This window comes from Rhipicephalus microplus, chromosome X (genome assembly GCF_043290135.1).
Source record: "Rhipicephalus microplus isolate Deutch F79 chromosome X, USDA_Rmic, whole genome shotgun sequence".
In the NCBI taxonomy this organism is placed as follows: Eukaryota; Metazoa; Arthropoda; class Arachnida; order Ixodida; family Ixodidae; genus Rhipicephalus; species Rhipicephalus microplus.
Genome location: NC_134710.1, coordinates 40,776,193 through 40,793,456, shown reverse-complemented (window position 1 = coordinate 40,793,456; position 17,264 = coordinate 40,776,193). Strand labels below are relative to the sequence as shown.

Sequence of the window (17,264 nt, the reverse complement as noted above, 5' to 3'; positions counted from 1 at the left end):
AGATACTCTTTTTTACATGACAGACATGTATGTTGGAAGTATGCCTTCATGTCTGAAAATGTGCTTTTGCCTTTGGAATCTGTTCACTCAAAGTTCGTGAAATGGAGCATTGGGAATCTGTTTTATTAATGCCCCTAGTAAAAGTTGTCAGTGTGTTATGAAGCAAAGTCTGGCGGAGCACATAGATCAGCTGAAAGCATTCATGTTCCGTCGCCTTTATTACTGCCGGTTGGAGAAAAGCTCAGAAAAAAGAAAACCACATGCCCGGCCACTGGACAAGAAACATCGAGGTGATGCCGTCTCACGGGACAGCTCACAGGCTAAAACAAGTGTCGCAAAAGTTTCGTGTGAACTCTCTGTTTTCAGCCCCTGCAAGCTTTCTGGTCTTAGTGCCTTTATCTCAGATAGTGAGCGCAATTCAGCCTGCCATACCAGTCACTGAATGGTTTTCACTAAGTGCAGCTTGGTGGCAGTTTATTCAATCTCCACAACCTGCGGAAACGTTAGTATCACCCAGACAGGTCAGTGTTTGAATGAACGCCTCAATGTTCATGCTTACAATGTGCAATTGGGCAGAGACAGTATGAAATGCTTGGAGTATACCTCATAAAAAAAGATAAGCATGTGTGCATAAGTGAGCCTTTTGTGCGTACCACAAAAAAAGTGTCTGTTTCTTTCAGGGAAGGACTGATTATCGGGCAGATGACAGGCCATGAGTTGTTGGTATGCGAATGCGTGAGGTAAAGTGTTTAAATAAGCACGGATGTATTAATAAAGTGGTCGTAAATCCGACGAGGGTGTATCATTGAATCTGCCTTTTTCTGTGTCTTGTCCCGAGTTTTTACTGGTTTTTCTCACCACTACGAATTTGTTTTCATTGTATGGCTATGCCACATCTTCGTATTTCAAATTGAAATTAAGTAGATATATATACGATCATTCAAATGTGGTAATTTGCCCTTGTGCTTCCTATTGGTAGCCTTCTAGTTAGCTCAGCAGGTAGCTGGACCGTAGGCATTGGTCGTCGTTTTAGTCCCCATACCTGAATGCATTTACGTGAACTAAGAAACTCTTTTCTGACAGACCCATATGGATTTCCTTGTAGCGTTGCGCTACAAAGCAGCTGAATGGCAGTTTTTCTATTGACACTTTATCTGTATACTGTACTAATATGGCACATCACAAAAAAAAATTCAAGAAATAGCTGAAGCGGCCAAACAAAAGGACAGCACTCGCTTCTATTGTTGACTAGCGTGGTGATTTCTTGATTTTCTGTGATGCGCTATAGCAGCTCAAATATGACATACCAACTCATCAAATTATTAACAATGATTCATATGCCTCAAACTTGCAGCATGTGAGCAGAATATCGTAAAATCTCGTTGAAAGGAATTTGCGAGGTCTCCAAAAATGTTTGTATCACCAGAAAACATGCAAGATTAATATGCAACAAGACAATGAGAAAAAGCTGGCATACATCCTTATTTGTTGTTTCTCAGGGCTGCAGCAGCGTCACAAAACAGCTCCGAATGATTGCCAGTGAAGTCTCTAGATATTCATGTACTCGTAAATATACGGAGATAATTAATGAACTAGATGTATTGTGACCCATGACAGCTTGTAGCTCCTCCCTAATGTCGGAGTGCTTTGCTCTCAGTAGGCGAAAGCCAAAAACTTTTGGTACCGCTGACCTTTTTTTTTATGTTGCGATAGTGTGGAGTGTTTTTGGGGAAGTTCGCTCAAAATTCAGGGGTCTCCCATGCAAATCTAACAGTTTGCGGGTGCATGCATCCCCAATGATCGTGCATGTTGTTGTAGTGAAGCCTAGCTCCCTCGCCAAGACTGTCCACATCCTCTTTTGATCTTTGTCCACCGTCCATAGGATAGCTGATTGTGTTAGAGGATATTGCTTGTATCGACGCAGCAGGCAGATGTAAACACAGTACAGCGACGCGTCGAAGAAAAAACATTATACCAATGCCATCTCTAATTTAAACGCAAAGGCACAAGACTGTGTGTTAAGGCCTACAAGATTCGTGCACTCAATCTTGGAGGCTACAACACGCCTCTGTGCCCGCACTTATGTTCCCACATTCACGTGTGACTGCTGCGTCTTTGCGCAGTATCGCACATTTGTGTCAAACGTTGTGGGGTTTTAATCAATTCGAAACAACAGTCTTCATTACATTTCAGGGTAATGGACCTTGGCCAGGACCGTGTATCACCCCACAATTTGTTAGGGCCGTGATCGCATCAACGAGGTTCTACTGTAGTGTGTAATGTCAGCATGAAATACGGTGAGGGACACAGGGGTAACCTCCGTTGTTAAACCGCAGATTGCCGGGGCCTTTGGTTGCCCTTCACCATTGACACTAATTGTCTCTGTCACGGTTATTATTAGCCATGCATGATTCTTTGGGTTGCTAGCCTAGTTCCTGCAGGTGTTCTGACAAAGGAAAAAAAAAAAACAATACAATAGAACCTTGATTATACGACTTTCAGGGGACCATGCGAAACCGTCGTATAATCCTGGCATAGTATAATAAAAAAACTTAGATTATAGTCAGTGACACTCAGCATTGCTCCCCCCCTCCCCCCCCCCCCCCCCCAAAAAAGAAAACGGGTACAGACCTACTTGAATAAGCCCATGGCATGAGTTTGTGCCTCTGCAAAGTAGGTAGATTATTCTTGCCAGTGGCAGCTAACGGCAGCTATTCCTGCCAGTGACAGCTAATGGCAGCATTGTTTAGTTGGAGGAGGTGCGAGCGAATCTTTATTCTAAACTTTAAAAAAATCAAATCCAATGCCTCTTTGTACTGATAAACGGAGTCCGGAAATTGCCTACGTGTGAAAATAAAGCCAAAACCTCATTGCCAACAGCTTCGCGTCAGAAGAGTCGGACAACAGTCATCGCTATCATATAATAGTGACGGACCACGAGTTCGCATAGAATACGTTTATGTGTAACTGAGGTGTGCGCTTTGTAATTTGTTGGCTTGTGAAGTGCAAATTGTGATGTCCTGCTGTTATTATGAACATTGACATCAAGTGAAAGTAATTTTGCAAAATAAAAACAGCTGCGCCCCGCAACCTCGTGACTGCGAGTATGGCCGAGGCAGGAGATCAGCTGTATGTTGACCAGGAAAAGTTTCCATGGGCGAAAACATGAAAATATGAACTCTTCAGCTGGCTGAAGCTGCTCTGTGTGAATAGAGCTTGCCTAGGATGTGACCCCTGGGTACGCATGTGATCAAGGCATATGTAGAAGCGCATCAACTTCCAGGAGAATAAATCTTTCATTCTAAGAATACATCCTGTCTCTCTACTTTTCTAATCATTGACCTTGGGGAACGCAAGTTTATATTTTACAGTCGTGAACATTTGATTCTAGTAAATGTGGCTTTTTCTTTAAAATGGAATCTGGTAGTCATCGTAAGATCCGGGGTCGGCTTAAAACCGAGTCGTATAACAAAGGTTTTTAATAACTTCTATGGGGATTTTGCCAGGGACAAATCGATTCGTCGTAAAATGCGGGTTGTTGTGAAAATGGGGGTTGTAAAATCAAAGTTCCACTGTAGTTATAAAGAAAAAGCCAAAAAAGTTTCTGCATAAAACAGTGAGCATTTTGGATAAGCCTATTCCTTTGTCTCCTATAAGAGACCATACTTGTAACTTGTGGTATTGTAAAATTAATTATAATTTCTAGCAGAAACAAAATAGTGTCATCATCTGCTATTGTCAAGGTAAAGCCAGTCTTGCTGCACACTTCATGTGGTGTTGTTTGTTTTGTGGTTCAAGGTTTAATCACATTAGCTGGAAAGCATATTTAGTCTCCTATTCAGTTTGCAGACATGTATTGCATTATATTTTCATCCAATTATCACAGCTGAGTACCACGTGCTGCATTGTAATGATGCCACCTAGGCTACCTAAGCAGCCTGTGGTTTGAGTCAATGCCCTTTTGCTTTGCACACACTGATTGCCTGCCACAAACACACAGGCTCTATCCACGGTGGCGAGAAGCAGAGGCCCTCCAGGCTCGGTTGCTGCATTTCTCACTGGACGAGGCACAGTGGCAGGAAGACTGGGCAACTCTTGTTTCCCTAGCTGCACAACCTGGATCAGCACTGGAGCAGATGCATGTGTTCACTCTGGCTCATGTGTTGCGGCGCCCCATTGTTGTGTATGGCGTCAAGTATGTCAAGAGCTTTCGTGGCGAGGCCCTTGGCTATGCCCGTTTTGAAGGCAAGCTACTACTTTTCCTCTTTAATGATTCCTTGTTGTGGTGTGCTTGAAAAATAATACAGTGTTTGGTTTGTTCTGTGGACATCATCATTTTTCATCCTTAAGTGTGTGTTTCTGTGCGTGCTAATCAACCAAGAGATTTAAACATGTGTTGCAAGTGCCTTTTTTCTGCTGTATTTTAGCTGCTTTGCATGGGACAAACAACTGGATGCAAAAGCTGGGAATTATGAAACAGCACCTAGCCACGCTATTGGTGTGCCGCTCTAAAGGTTTAGCACCTACATGCTGAAATGCGAGATTTTCCAAGTTTTCTGGAAGCCTGCCTCCTCTTTTTCTTGTTTTAGTGCCTAGAAATAAGCTTAATTTTTTTTTACACTGAGTTCAGTGATAATTTTGTCTCGGTCATCACCAAGAGAATACATTGTGGGAGCGGAGGGCCCGAAGAAATAAAGTTCTAGTTGCTGAGGGACTATTTGTTAATGCTGTGGCTGCAGTGCCCAAGCGTGTCCGTTTTCTGATGCTGATGGAAGGAACTTCTTTGCCAATGGGGTACTCATAGCTCACAACCCACTACACGATCCCCCCCCCTCTTAGTGATGAAGGCAGAGCTATTGAGCTATTTGCAGGTGGGCCCAACTGTGTCATAGCGAGATCTTGTTACAATTCTACTTCTCCGGGTTTTACTCCAGCCTAGTATAGTTCGTGCCAACTACGTAGTTTGTGCCAACTCGCTATTTTCACTTTTGAAGAGCAACGGAGTATGTTTTGGCTTAGGTATCCTCGATCTAGCTTGAAAAACTTGTACAAATTTGAATAGACTGTCATTGAATGCCTCCTCACTCCAGCTGTTGACCTATCTACTTTTCGTCATTTAAGCATTCAGCAACACTGGGTTGGACTGTTTAAGGTACAGTCGAACACGGATATATTGAATTCAAAGGGGATCGCGAATTAGTTCAATATATGAAAAATTTGATATAAAAAATAGAGGCCCTGAGAGCTTACCTCTAGCGGATTATCACCTACAATAGGCGCATTCAAGAACGGCAACTAATTCTGCACACACGTCGCAACAGAATGATTTATTTGCATGAAAAAAATCGGTTATCTTGGCCTACTTCGTTTTTGAAATGAAGTTGAAGACTCTAGTCTAGATCTTATCAAGGTTGTCCAGGTGCGACAGTCCGGTTCTCTCCATGTCACCGATACAACGGCAAATGACGTCGAACGCTGCCACTACTTCAGCGGCGGAGTACGCATGTGTAGCCAGCACCTTGTCCGGACGATCCTCCATATCACTTGAGCTGTCGGCCTGGGCATCCTGGGTCCCTGCGACTGCAGCTACTATGTTCTCGTCAGCGAGGCTTGCTACGGCCTGGACATTATAGTCCGCTTCCACGAAGTCATCCGCAGACACTTCGTGTGAAACTGCTGCCGGAAAGCGGAACGACAACTCGCTAAACACGTCTTCTATGCGCTCGTTGTCGTCGTCTTCACCGGTTTCCTCAAGTTACGCCTTCTCGAAGCCTGCCTTGCGGAAGCAATTGACCACTGTGTCCGCCTTCATGTCTTGCCAGGAATTGCAGATCTCGGCGGGAGAAAACTTTGCGGAGACTTCTAGCCATTCCTTCGTCATTCACAGTTGGACGTCCTGGCTGCTGACAGCTTCGCTTTCACCAGTATTGGTTTTGCCAACGATGTCGTAGTGCTGCTTCAATCAGTGAAGCCACCCGGTGTTGTCGGCGAAGTTTTTCACCGAGTGCAGCGGCAAACCATTTCGCCTTGGCGATCAGCATCGGGCCATCCACCGGAATTTTCTTTTAAAAACCAGGCATAGAGTGCCTTTTCTTCATTCCCGTGGGCAGAAGCGCGCATGACAGGCTCCCGACGTTCGCTGCTTCGCTGTCTTTCAGCAGTGGCAGTGCTTCGCTGTTCGCTGCTCCGCCGACGTTCGCTGCTCCGCTGTCTAACAAAGTACTCGGAGTGCTTTGTGGTATCTCGAGGTCGTCCGTGACGGTCGAGCATTTTTCACCCGTCTCAACACGCTGAATAGCCTTCAACTTCATCACAAAGTCAAGGGTCTTGCACTTCTTGACGCTGGCCATAACTACACGAGAAGTTGACAATTTGAGGAGTCCGCAGCAATTTTGCGCACCACGCACGCAAAAGAGAACTGCTGCCCATGCGATGGTACGTAGGTGACGCGACAAATGAAACAAAGCCTGGCAACGCGCTCGCGAGGAGATGGCCACCTGTGAGGGCAACAGCTAAAGGCGCAAGCTGTGGTTGGCTGATCAAACCTCGCAAAACAGCAACAAAAAATAAGAATCGAAAAGAGGAGGACGTCGGCTTCTTCGTTCCTGCTTTGCGAGCCGACGGTTACGCGGAGAAAGCATGTAAGAGAAAAAGATACGAAAAATTGTGCAGTCCGAGCCCTCTCGTCCTTACCTTTTTTCGAGCTTTTCGGGTTTTGATGGAGGCGTGGTGCCGCACGGAGGTCGCCGGGTGTGCGAGTGCCAGAACGCGCCTTCCAGCTCGCGCGGCCTTCAATATATCCAAAGGCGGGTAAGAATACCGTTCGATGTAAACGTGCGAATTTCTATACTTTTACAAAGGAGCTTCAACGGGATAAATTAAAGTTCGATGTACCCGAAAATTCAATATATGTGGGTTCGATATAACCGTGTTTGACTGTATAAGCATCACTGTTCTGCCTGTAACCTCCAATATTTACTATCTTGCAGGTTGTCTTGCCTCCAAAATCATCACATCGCTCTTGATGAGAAAGTTTTGATAACACATAAAGATAGGTTTGTGAAAGGCTTACCCGAAGGAGCATCTGGGAAGAAACCCGGCATTCTCCACTGCTGTCGCGCACCAAGACGCAATGGCCGGGTTCATCGACTCTCCGACACGGCGCAGAAATGGCCCTTGAGGCAGTTTGTCAACAAACATGGGTTTATTAACTTAAGATGCAGCACCATGCGATAATCGCGGAATAGCGGGTCATTAGGGTAACTCCGCAAGATTGATGAAGTACACTAGCCTGTGGCACGATGGTTGCCACACAAAGGAGGAACCACCTAAGTGTGCGAACAAAAAGTCGCCCTCAAAGGTAGAGCATCACTTCCTTGTTGCAGGTGTGCAAGCATCTCTCTCAGCCAGTGAGCATCAGGCGGAAACGAGCTGAAAGGAGGGGGGGGGGGGGGGGGCTGCCACAAGCCAATGAGGATCAGCAAAACACAGTGATGTGCGTTAATGTTACGAGAGGGGAAGGCATTGTCTGGGCCTGTTCAGACATATGTTTTGATGTAGGGAAAATGAACGCTTAGCTTGCACCTGATAAAAAGCCTGGTGGTGACAATGTTGCCGATTCATGGTGGTTCCCAGTGCGCGAAGACTATGGGGTCAGCACTCCTGATAGCTGGGGAATAAGGCGTTGGATCGCAGCCATGTTGGCTTGTTCTACTGCTTCGATGTGGTGTAATCTGGTCTTTCTCCAGTCGTGAAGTTGCGTTGCCCATGCTTCGTTTGGCTTGTGGCATGTTGTTGAACTTTCGTGGATGTGGCCGCAGCAGAGGATCTTTGGTATTTTGTCGAGAGCATCCACACCTCCATCGATGGCTGCCCTTGGTATTCTGAATAAGAGCTTGGCGAGCGGTCCTGAGTAGGGCCGGCTTATTGCCTGCGGTGCGGTGAAATGGAGCATCCCAGCAAACACAATCTGGAAGATCCTCAGCAACCACTGTGCTCCTGCAAGGTAGTGATGCTGCGTAGTCTTTCACCCTGCTGTGAATGCGATGTGCCATTGCCGAAACCACCCGATCCCATCTGTCGGTACTGGCAGGCGGTGGTAGGTTTTACCAGCTTTTCCCCAATAGAAGCAGAGTTGGCAGTGGCTGGGGGCACACCCAACATTAATCGTCCTCGGGGCGTAGCGCTAGCCTACAGGTGGGCGGTGTATTGGCAGTAACTGGCGGCAAAACTGCGGTGGTGCGATGCCTTCTTGTGGGCACGGCACCTTCACGAGGGGGAGCATGTTCGATGTGCTGCAGCAGCATAGCTTGTCGTTTGTGGCTCACGCTGCACTGCTTCAGGTGCTGCCAGATCTTGCTGGACTTCCCGGTGCACGATGTTAGTGATTGGGTCCAGCTGAGGTTGTGAGGATGGCAACAATTTGCGCCCTCTTGAACGGTTGCTCTGATGGTCTCACACAGGTAGTTTGAATGCAGTGCTTGAATCTCACCGTAGTATGTCGAGGAAATTTGGCAGTTGTACACAATTCAAGCGCCCTTTTGATTGTCATGGCCTTCCTGGTAAAATTGATTAAAGTTTTTTGTGAATTGCTTACAAGCCCGGCAAACAGGTCTTGCATACATACGCAAACCCCATGCATACATACGCAAACCTTCTTTTTCTCGGCCATGGCGGGGTTAGCATGGTGGAAGAGTCAGGTCATTTCCTCTGCGAAGGTGGTTACGCTTTCATTTGGAAGTTGCACCCATGTTCCCAACAAGGTCACAGTCCTTTCCTTTCAGATGACACTTGTGAATGTTTCCGAGAAAGTGCTGCGAAAGATGTCCCAGGTTCGAAGAGTGGACTCCTGATTCTCAAACTAGATCCTTGCTGCGTCATCCAGTAAAAGTTCATGTGGCGTAGCTTGTTGTCAGTGTTCCAGTTATTGAATGTTGAGACCCTTTTCAACGTCTCAATCCAGGTTTCACGGTCTTCACTTGGCGATTCATGAAACTAGACGCTCTCTGGATGGCGTCATGATGATCACCGCAGGGACACTGCAGTTGTAATCATGCCTGTAGTCTTCGTCGCCATGGCTTTTGCGTGGTCAGGTAGAGGTCCAAACTTCGGTTGAAAACATTGCAGCCTGCGGCTAGCTTACTGCTGCTGTAGGGTTGGTGCCATAATTTTTTTACATTGATAGTTCATAATTAGAGACCGGAACATTAGGCACGAAAAAAGAATGTTTTAGGCACCTATAAAAGGTCCTGAAAACAGCCATTTAGGCATAGATAGGCGTTAAAAACTACATTCAAACCCCGCTACAACGAAACTGACAGGACACGGAAAAAATTTCGTTGAAGCGAAAATTTCGTTGTAGTGAAATCTAAAAAAAATATAGCTGATCTGAGCTAGCAAAGCAAAGGAACGTTTATTCTCAAAACTCAAAAAATGTTCGCTGCTTTCTATTTTTTCCCAGCAACGTCGCCACGTGATTTTACCCATTCATAGCGACACCATGGTGAAAAGCACACTGAAACAATGCCTAAAACCGTTTTCGTGAACGAACCAAACAGACGCATTAAGGGGGGAGGTGGCATTGAAAAAAAACTTTTTTATTTGTTGACCTACAGCAATGAAATTTGGCATGCATACTCGAAAGTGTCTAAAATAGGGAAATATGCAGTTTCATCATGATAGCTTCAGTAGTTCTCAAGTTACATAATGCTACACGATCCAATTACATGGTCTGCTCGTGGAAAGCTTAGCGCTGCAACAAAACATGCCAGGAAGCTGCTAATGGTGTTGATCTTTACTCAAAAGAAAGCTACAGGGTATGGCACTCTAAGAATTTTTTAATAAGTTCTTTTTTTTAGAGATCATCATGGCTGCCGACACACATTGTCAGAAACAATGGCACGGACAAATCATCGTCTAGAAAAATAACAGGGCCACAAAACAGAAATTGAAGATTGCTGTACCCACAAGCAGTGTTCAGGGATTCAGGAAAAAAAAAAAGAAAACAGAATCAGAATCGGTCCAGTGATTCTCGTGCTACTCTTTCCACGAGCAATGCACAATGTCCAAAACACACTTGTGAGAAAAAGCCTGTCGAAGTTTTCGACAGGCTTTTTTCAATGCACTTTTTTGTTTCTCATTGGATATTGCTGAAAATTGGCACAGACACTAAGAATAACCTCACAGTGTTTCCATAAAAATTTTGAAGCGATACCACAAATACTTTATGAGAAACAAATGATTTCTTCATTGAACCATGTGGAGGGGCTGAGCATAATGTCAAAAAAAAAAAAAAGTATTGAGAAAGCTGCGTTTAAAGTTTCAACTTTTCTTTACGTCTCTAAGACACCTAAAAATTGTGATCTCAGGTTTGTCTTGGGATATTTGACTTCTTTTCATGATTTACAAAGGACAAGTATGGATTTCAAACCAAGTTCTTTGTATGAAGGAGTGGTGTGATTGGTATGACAGAAAAGATTGTAATTGAATAAAACCATATACTGAAATTATAACACATACTTTTTTTGTGCTGAAGTTGTAATTAGCGTAATTAAGTACTTGATTACAAATATTCACTGAACTTTTTTTTATTTGGAGAGAGGTTTATTGCATCAGAAAAATGGATCACACCATGACGGCTTATGCCTTCTTTCTAAATAACAAAGTTATGGCCAGAAGTCTGGTGGCACGGGAATTTCTAGCAGTATAATTAATGACACGAAACGGGCATATAAAAATTCGTGCCCCTGATTCACACATGCTCTTTCGCCACTCAAGCCGTGAAACGCATCATCGTACAGCCGGTCGCGGAAACTCTAATCTACAGCAATTCATTAACCTCGGAACATTCATAGACGTTCGTGGCGATATCAAGCACGGCTCCAAGCACGTCTGAATCGCATCACAAAAGCACAGCACTCCATATGACCGTGGGGTGCGCGGCCGCGTGGACAGTGCAGCCGGCGCGTAATGCACTTGCCGGTGGTGTTCGATGACGATGCGCGAAATGTGTAACTACGAAGACAAAAAATCGGCACGCACTGCACTTGGCATCGCTATTTCGAATGACGACGCGCGAAACTGCTAGCCGCTGTTCCGAGCGATCCTTGGCAGTGAGAGGGGGGGGGGGGGGGTGACGAGCTTGACTGTGTTGTCCGCTGCCGATGCGTAAAATACCCGTACGAGATTCAGAGGAGCTAGCGAGTAATGTGGTACATTCCTTGGGAAGGAGCACGTCGCCAAGAGTGCGCTTGCGCATCGTTCATGCCCGCAGTCTCGCTGTCAGCGGAGTTAGGCCTAAAGTCGACTCCGTTGACGCGCCGCACTCGTAGACCGCCGCGCGCCCGCTCGTAGTAATCTGATCGTGCATCCGGTGCGGCCACTCGTAGTAATCAGATCGTGCCGCCGCTTACAGCTTCGTTGCTTGCGAAGAAGCACGTCACCACGAATGCGCTAGCGCGTCGTTCCTGCCCGCAGTCTCGTTGTCGGCGGAGTTATGGCTAAAGACGACTCCGATGACGTGCGGCGCTCGTAGATCGCGCTCCCGCTCGTAGTAACCTGATCGCGCATCCGCTTAATGCTCATAACTATAGCGTAGTTATATCTTAAGTGATTATAAAGCCGTGAACACGTCACGAAGTGGGGATTTTCGAGACCCATGTCCTCGCGACGCACGAGCAGCAGACGACAATCTCCCGGAGCGAGCATCGGGCCAATGGCGAGGCGAGCTGAGGCAACATGGCGGCCACGGCCAATCAAGGGCCTCAAAACGACCTTCAAACATTTGCTTTTTGCTTTCTTGTTGTTATACGGAGGAGCCAGCTGAGGCGGGAAAGTTAAACATGGAGAAATGATCTTTCCGTTGAGCCCAAGAAGCCGGCTCCCGGCCCAAGCATCGCGAAGCTATAATTTTTTGAAAATCGCCGTTTTCTCACCATTTCCAGAAAAATTTTTGCTACCTAGGTGGGTGAAACGAATTTTCCGAAGCACTTCTGCGCGGTTTTCAGTGTAGATATTTTGGAACCAGATAGAAAAAGGGTTCCAGAAACAGAAAACTTGAGTTTCAAAAAATCGATTTTTTTGCCATTTTTCGCGATCCCAAAGCCACGTCCCCCCTTAATACATTAATACCACCAGTTGTACGCCGTCAAAATTACCGTATTTACTCGATTCTACCGCGTCCTCAATTGTAACGCGCACCCGGTTTCCACGACGAAAAAAAAAAGATTGCAACACGCACCCATTTTTCTCGTTGGTCCGCACGATCACACCCACTCGGGAAAACGACTCCTTTCGGGAGCATCTTCCGTTTAAATATGAGGTACGGGGGAAGCTTGTGCCTATCTGACGTGTAACGGAGCATTGCCATCACTGTAGTTTTACCGTGGCCCGATGTCAGCACACGAACTTGCTTCGCCCCCTTCTTCTTGTCAGTTGTGGTGCCAGGCACGTCGAAGTAAAGAGGCGTTTCATCGGCATTCCCGATTTGCCCAAGCAGGTAGCCGTTGTTGTGCCGCAAGTTTAGGACGAACCTCTGAAAACTGTGAAGCTTTTCTTCGTACTCCTCCAACAACTTTTGCAATATGCCTGTTCGCCTTCCGAGGGAAAAGCCTTTCCTCTTCATAAAGTTGGTTAGCCGCTGTGCTGCTCACTGCTCAATCTCATTCTTGCCGAGCAGCTCTTCAATTTGCGGAAACCGATCCTGCTGTGGTCCACTGAAGCCTTTACGTGAATCTTTGCTGTCGACAATATTCTGCTTTTGTTTCCGCCAGTCCCGCACGCACATTTCGGGAACTCCGAACGACCGCGATGCGGCCCGACTTCCGTCCGTTTCGGCACACGCGATGACTTTTCTTTTAAAAGCGGCATCGTGGTGCACTCGTCGAATTTTTGGAGTCGGCCTTTCCATGCCGTCGATGCTAATGCACTACCAGATGACGAACTCCTCAGCACACGTACGATGTGCAGCACATGGGAAACTTGTAGGCAAAAATGGCCGACGCGCCATGCCGACGCACATAAGGGGTGGCCATTTTGGAAATGCCGATGGCAATAGAATGACCGTATTCGTTTTTTTTTCGTACTCGATTCTAACCCACATGCGATTTATGAACTCGCTTAACCGGAAAAAAGGTGCGCGTTAGATTCGAGTCTTTACGGTATCTGACAATGCTGAGATGGAGGCAGGGTATCGTGGAGCGGCGACTTTTGCATTATGCTTTGCCATTCTTATCATCCATCACTCGCGGTTAGCTGATTTTGTTGATAATGCGAATGAATAGCCACTCTGATTAGTTACCACACTGGCCAAGCGCCAACATACTGATAAGCATCGGAATCGGAAAAGGCATCATTCCACAGTTGGACCCAGCAGCTGCGTGACGGAAACCATGAACTGAGCGACTGGGCTTCAGCTTCGGATCGTCTGCGGCTCAAAGCAAGCTAGTAGCAAAAGCAAGGCAGTCTCATTGCCATCGCTATTGAGCAATGGCGGTGCCCATGCTTGCTGAACAGCGGCGATATAGCGGTGGTTTCTGGTGGTGCCAGCGCATGTTCTAGACTTCTTTGACGCATTTTCAGGCTCTGAAAATGCATTGAAATGTTAAAGATTGGGTTTACTGCATAAAAATAAGTGTGAGCCTGGAATCGCATCGTGAAATTTCGTTGAAGCGGGACGATCGAAGAAAAAGTGTTCATTGTGGCGACAATATTTATGCATCGACTCCCTACTTTGAAAATGTTACACATCATGTGCCCTGACCTATACCCAAGTAATCTTTGTCCACATTGTGGGGAAATAGCTTCATTAGAACACATGCTCTGGCAGTGAACCAAATTCGCTCATTTATCGCACATCACCTCTGCCAGATGGGAGGCGGCAATCCGCAGCTCGTCTTTGGCAGACCAGCTCTGGGCTGTCCACCAAGCCCGCGAGGCGGCTGAGGAGCTTGGCATCTCAGTCCCCACGTGGGAGCTGCCCGCAACACAGTGATCTGTGTTTTGGAGGACCAAATAAAAGTTTATCCAATCCAATCCAATCCTATGGACTGTTGACGGGGAATCGTGAATTTTTCGTTTAAGTGGTGTTTGTTGTAGCGCAGTTTGACCGTATCATTTAGACATATGTAGGCACCGTTCATAATTACTTCAATAGCATGATCAGGCCAATTATATAACTTTTAACAAATACAGCTGGCAAAATCTGTGTTTGGGAAAGCTAAATTTATTTTTTCTATGAAAGGAATGAACAAGGAGCATAATCATTTGAACAGACTGAGGTGAAAGCTGAGGTAATTTGACATTGTGAGAAAGGCCATCAAGACCGCCAGAAAACAGCATCATTTAAAGGTTTTTGGGCTTAAATTGTGCTTGCTTTCAATCAGTAGAGTAAAAGCTCGTTAACTCGGATCTCGTGGGACTGGAGAAAATGTCCGAGTTAACCTAATTATTGAATGGACCACGAAAACAAAAGGAAAACGTACACGGCACAGACAAACTTTTATTTCTTTAAAAAGTGCATTATTTTTGCCTGCCTCACCGTCGGAATTTCTGACAGAACGATCTTATTCAATCTCATCAGGTGGTGGTGCGCACGTTCACTGTTGCGAGAACAAATGCAGAACTCCTCGAGGACAGTGAGGGCTTTGGCAGCCTCCTGCACGGTGCAGCGACGTCGCGTCGGCTCATCCTAGCCGTCATCATCGGAACAGTGATTGTGGTCCTCCTTGAAGCACTGCCGATAATATATCATCGTCAGTCAGCGGACCAGCAACGGCAACATGATAATCTATAGTGACGTAGTCTAAAATCTGGACGCCACTAGGAAGGAGAGTCAAAATGCGTGTCATTCACCTTGCCGTCCACATTTCCAGTGGGCTCGCGGGTGTGCTCTGGAGTGGCCTCTGGAGGAATATCCAAGTCGTCAGGGCGGACAAAGCCGCTGTGCCGGAAAGAATTTGCAATGACCGTGGGCGGCGTGTCGCTCCAGACATGCACTAAAATGTGAATTGCGGTCAGGAGACTCGGTTCATATTCTCGCCCTGCTTCCTTGCTCAGCAGGATCCGTTCCAGCACATGCTTTCTGTACCTGCTTTTTACGTGATGAATTATTCCTTTATCCAGCGGTTGCAGAGCAGTCGTCATGTTTGCAGGTAGAAAGACAAGTTCGATGCACTCCAGCCCCGTCAATCTGGTATGAGCACTGCAGTTGTCAACTAGAAGTAAAACCTTGCGCTTGTTAGCGGAGAAGCGGCGGTCGAGTTGGCGCAGCCAAGCTTGGAAAATATCCGAAGTCATCCAGGCCTTTCTGTTGGCGCGATATTGCACAGGAAAGTGGTGTATGTTCTTAAAACACCTTGGGTTACGTGCCTTCCCAATGACTAGCAGTGGCAGGCGCTCGGTGCCCAACACATTTGAAGTGAGAAGCACAGTGATCCTTTCTTTGCTCCTCTTCCCTCCAACGCACGGGTCACCTTTTAACGTGATCGTTTTGTCTGGCAAGGCTTTAAAAAAAGAGAGATCGGCATTGAAGACGTTGGCAGGCTCATAACGAGCCAGGTACTGGGGAAGCTCAGTTGTCTTCCAGTCGGCAATACGCCGTTCATCCACTGCTGCTTTTTCCCCGCACACGTTTTGAAAGACCAACCCGTGCCTTTCTCTAAAGCGGGCAAACCAGCCTTCAGACACATTGAAAGCTTTGATGTTCATTCTCAGTGCATACATTTTAGCTTGCTGACAGATCAACGGTCCCCTCAAGGGAAGCTGGCTGTTCCGCATGTCTGTTATCCACCGCAGCAGTGCGTCTTCCAGCTTCGGGTGTGCTGCCGTTTCAGTCGTTTTCGTTTTCCGGTGAACTTGCCGCTGTCAAACGGCTCGAAAATTTTTTCTTTGTTCTTCACGTAGTCGCTTAAGGTGCTTCTCTTATCATCGTACTTTTTCATTATCTCCTGTCGAGAAACACCTGCGTTCACGTCTTTCAATATTATAACCTTTCTTTCAAGACCATTTGCTGGCTGCTGTGGCCGCTTAACTCCTGTGACGATAGCCATGAAGCGTGACGGCGGCGGCAACGCGCACAAACACAGCCGCAACACGCGAATTCACAACACAAAGAACCAAGACACGAAGTACAGTCGAACCTCGATATATCAAATGGCGCGGCGATCGTGAAATAGTTCGATATATCCAGAATTCGATATAAAAAAATCACGAAAAAAATGCGTCAACAGCTTGCTGAAAACGACCAACGAATTGTTCAAGCGTGGTGCAGTAAATACTCACTTGAAGATTCAAACATAGTATTTATTGTGTTGGTTTAAAACATTGAAAAATAGTAGCCTGTTTTTTGTTGGCCATGGCGTGTTTGACGACTGCGTCCTCAATATAGTCCAGGCGATCCATAAGTGATAGGCTGGTGCCTTCAATCGCGCCGCAGTGGCGGCGCACAAGGGCCAAAGCAGCTATGATCTCAACTGATGTTGGGAGCGGGGCACCATCAGCGCTTGCGGGATCCACCTCGGCAGAGTCTTCATTTGGCTGCTCAGCAGTAGCTTCGGTGACAATCTTCACATCCGTGAGCTCCGCCGTTGTGAGCTCCGCTGTGAGCTCCACCATTCGGAGTTAGGCCTGTCGCGCACCACAGCGCGCGACAGGCCCAACTCCGAACAGTGCGCGACAGGCCTAACTCCGAACGCACGAACACTGTGAGCACAACGACCGATGCCTGCCGATGCTACGGGGGAGGAGCTTGCAACAAGTGCGCAGTGTTGCCGTTGACACCATAGAGACTGCAACACAGAACACCTGACTGCAACGACTGCAAGCTGCAAGGCTGCGGCGTGAGTCCGGGTGTAAAGCGCGCACATGGCGTGCCCATGCCGGCTCGCCTGACTGCTTTCCCTTTCCCGGCGGCAGCGCGGGCCGCGTCCGAGACAGTCGTCTGCGTCCTTTCCCTCCTATACTTTCCTCCTCAATCTTTACCTCCCACTCCCCCTTCCCCCGCGCGAAGCCGTGTCGGTGCCTTCGTATTGAAAGAAAATAACAGCTCCGCGCTTTTCTTTTCACTTTCCTCATTCAAGAACCTCTACCGCAAGGCTGCGGCGCGCGTATGCCGCTACGTTAAAGTGGCGCTCTCGGCGCCATCGATGTGTGCAGCATTCGTAAACGCCCGCTGCTCTACCGCTACTTTCGAGAGTTGCGGGAAAGCTCGCCGCCTGTCAATGGAGCGCGGGCGGTTTGGGGTGGCTGAATTCGATATATCCATTATA

General features: G+C 46.9%; 1 protein-coding gene across 3 annotated transcripts in view; it reads left to right on the top strand.

Annotated features, from left to right (window-relative positions):
* Positions 1–17,264, top strand: part of trbd (ubiquitin thioesterase trabid) — a 159,757-nt gene that overhangs the window by 106,444 nt on the left and 36,049 nt on the right. For all 3 annotated transcript variants that reach the window (XM_037426842.2, XM_075876278.1, XM_075876279.1), the window contains exon 9: positions 4,001–4,245. In XM_037426842.2, coding sequence (XP_037282739.2) covers positions 4,001–4,245 — 245 coding nt within the window. The remainder of the gene's footprint in view (positions 1–4,000; positions 4,246–17,264) is intronic.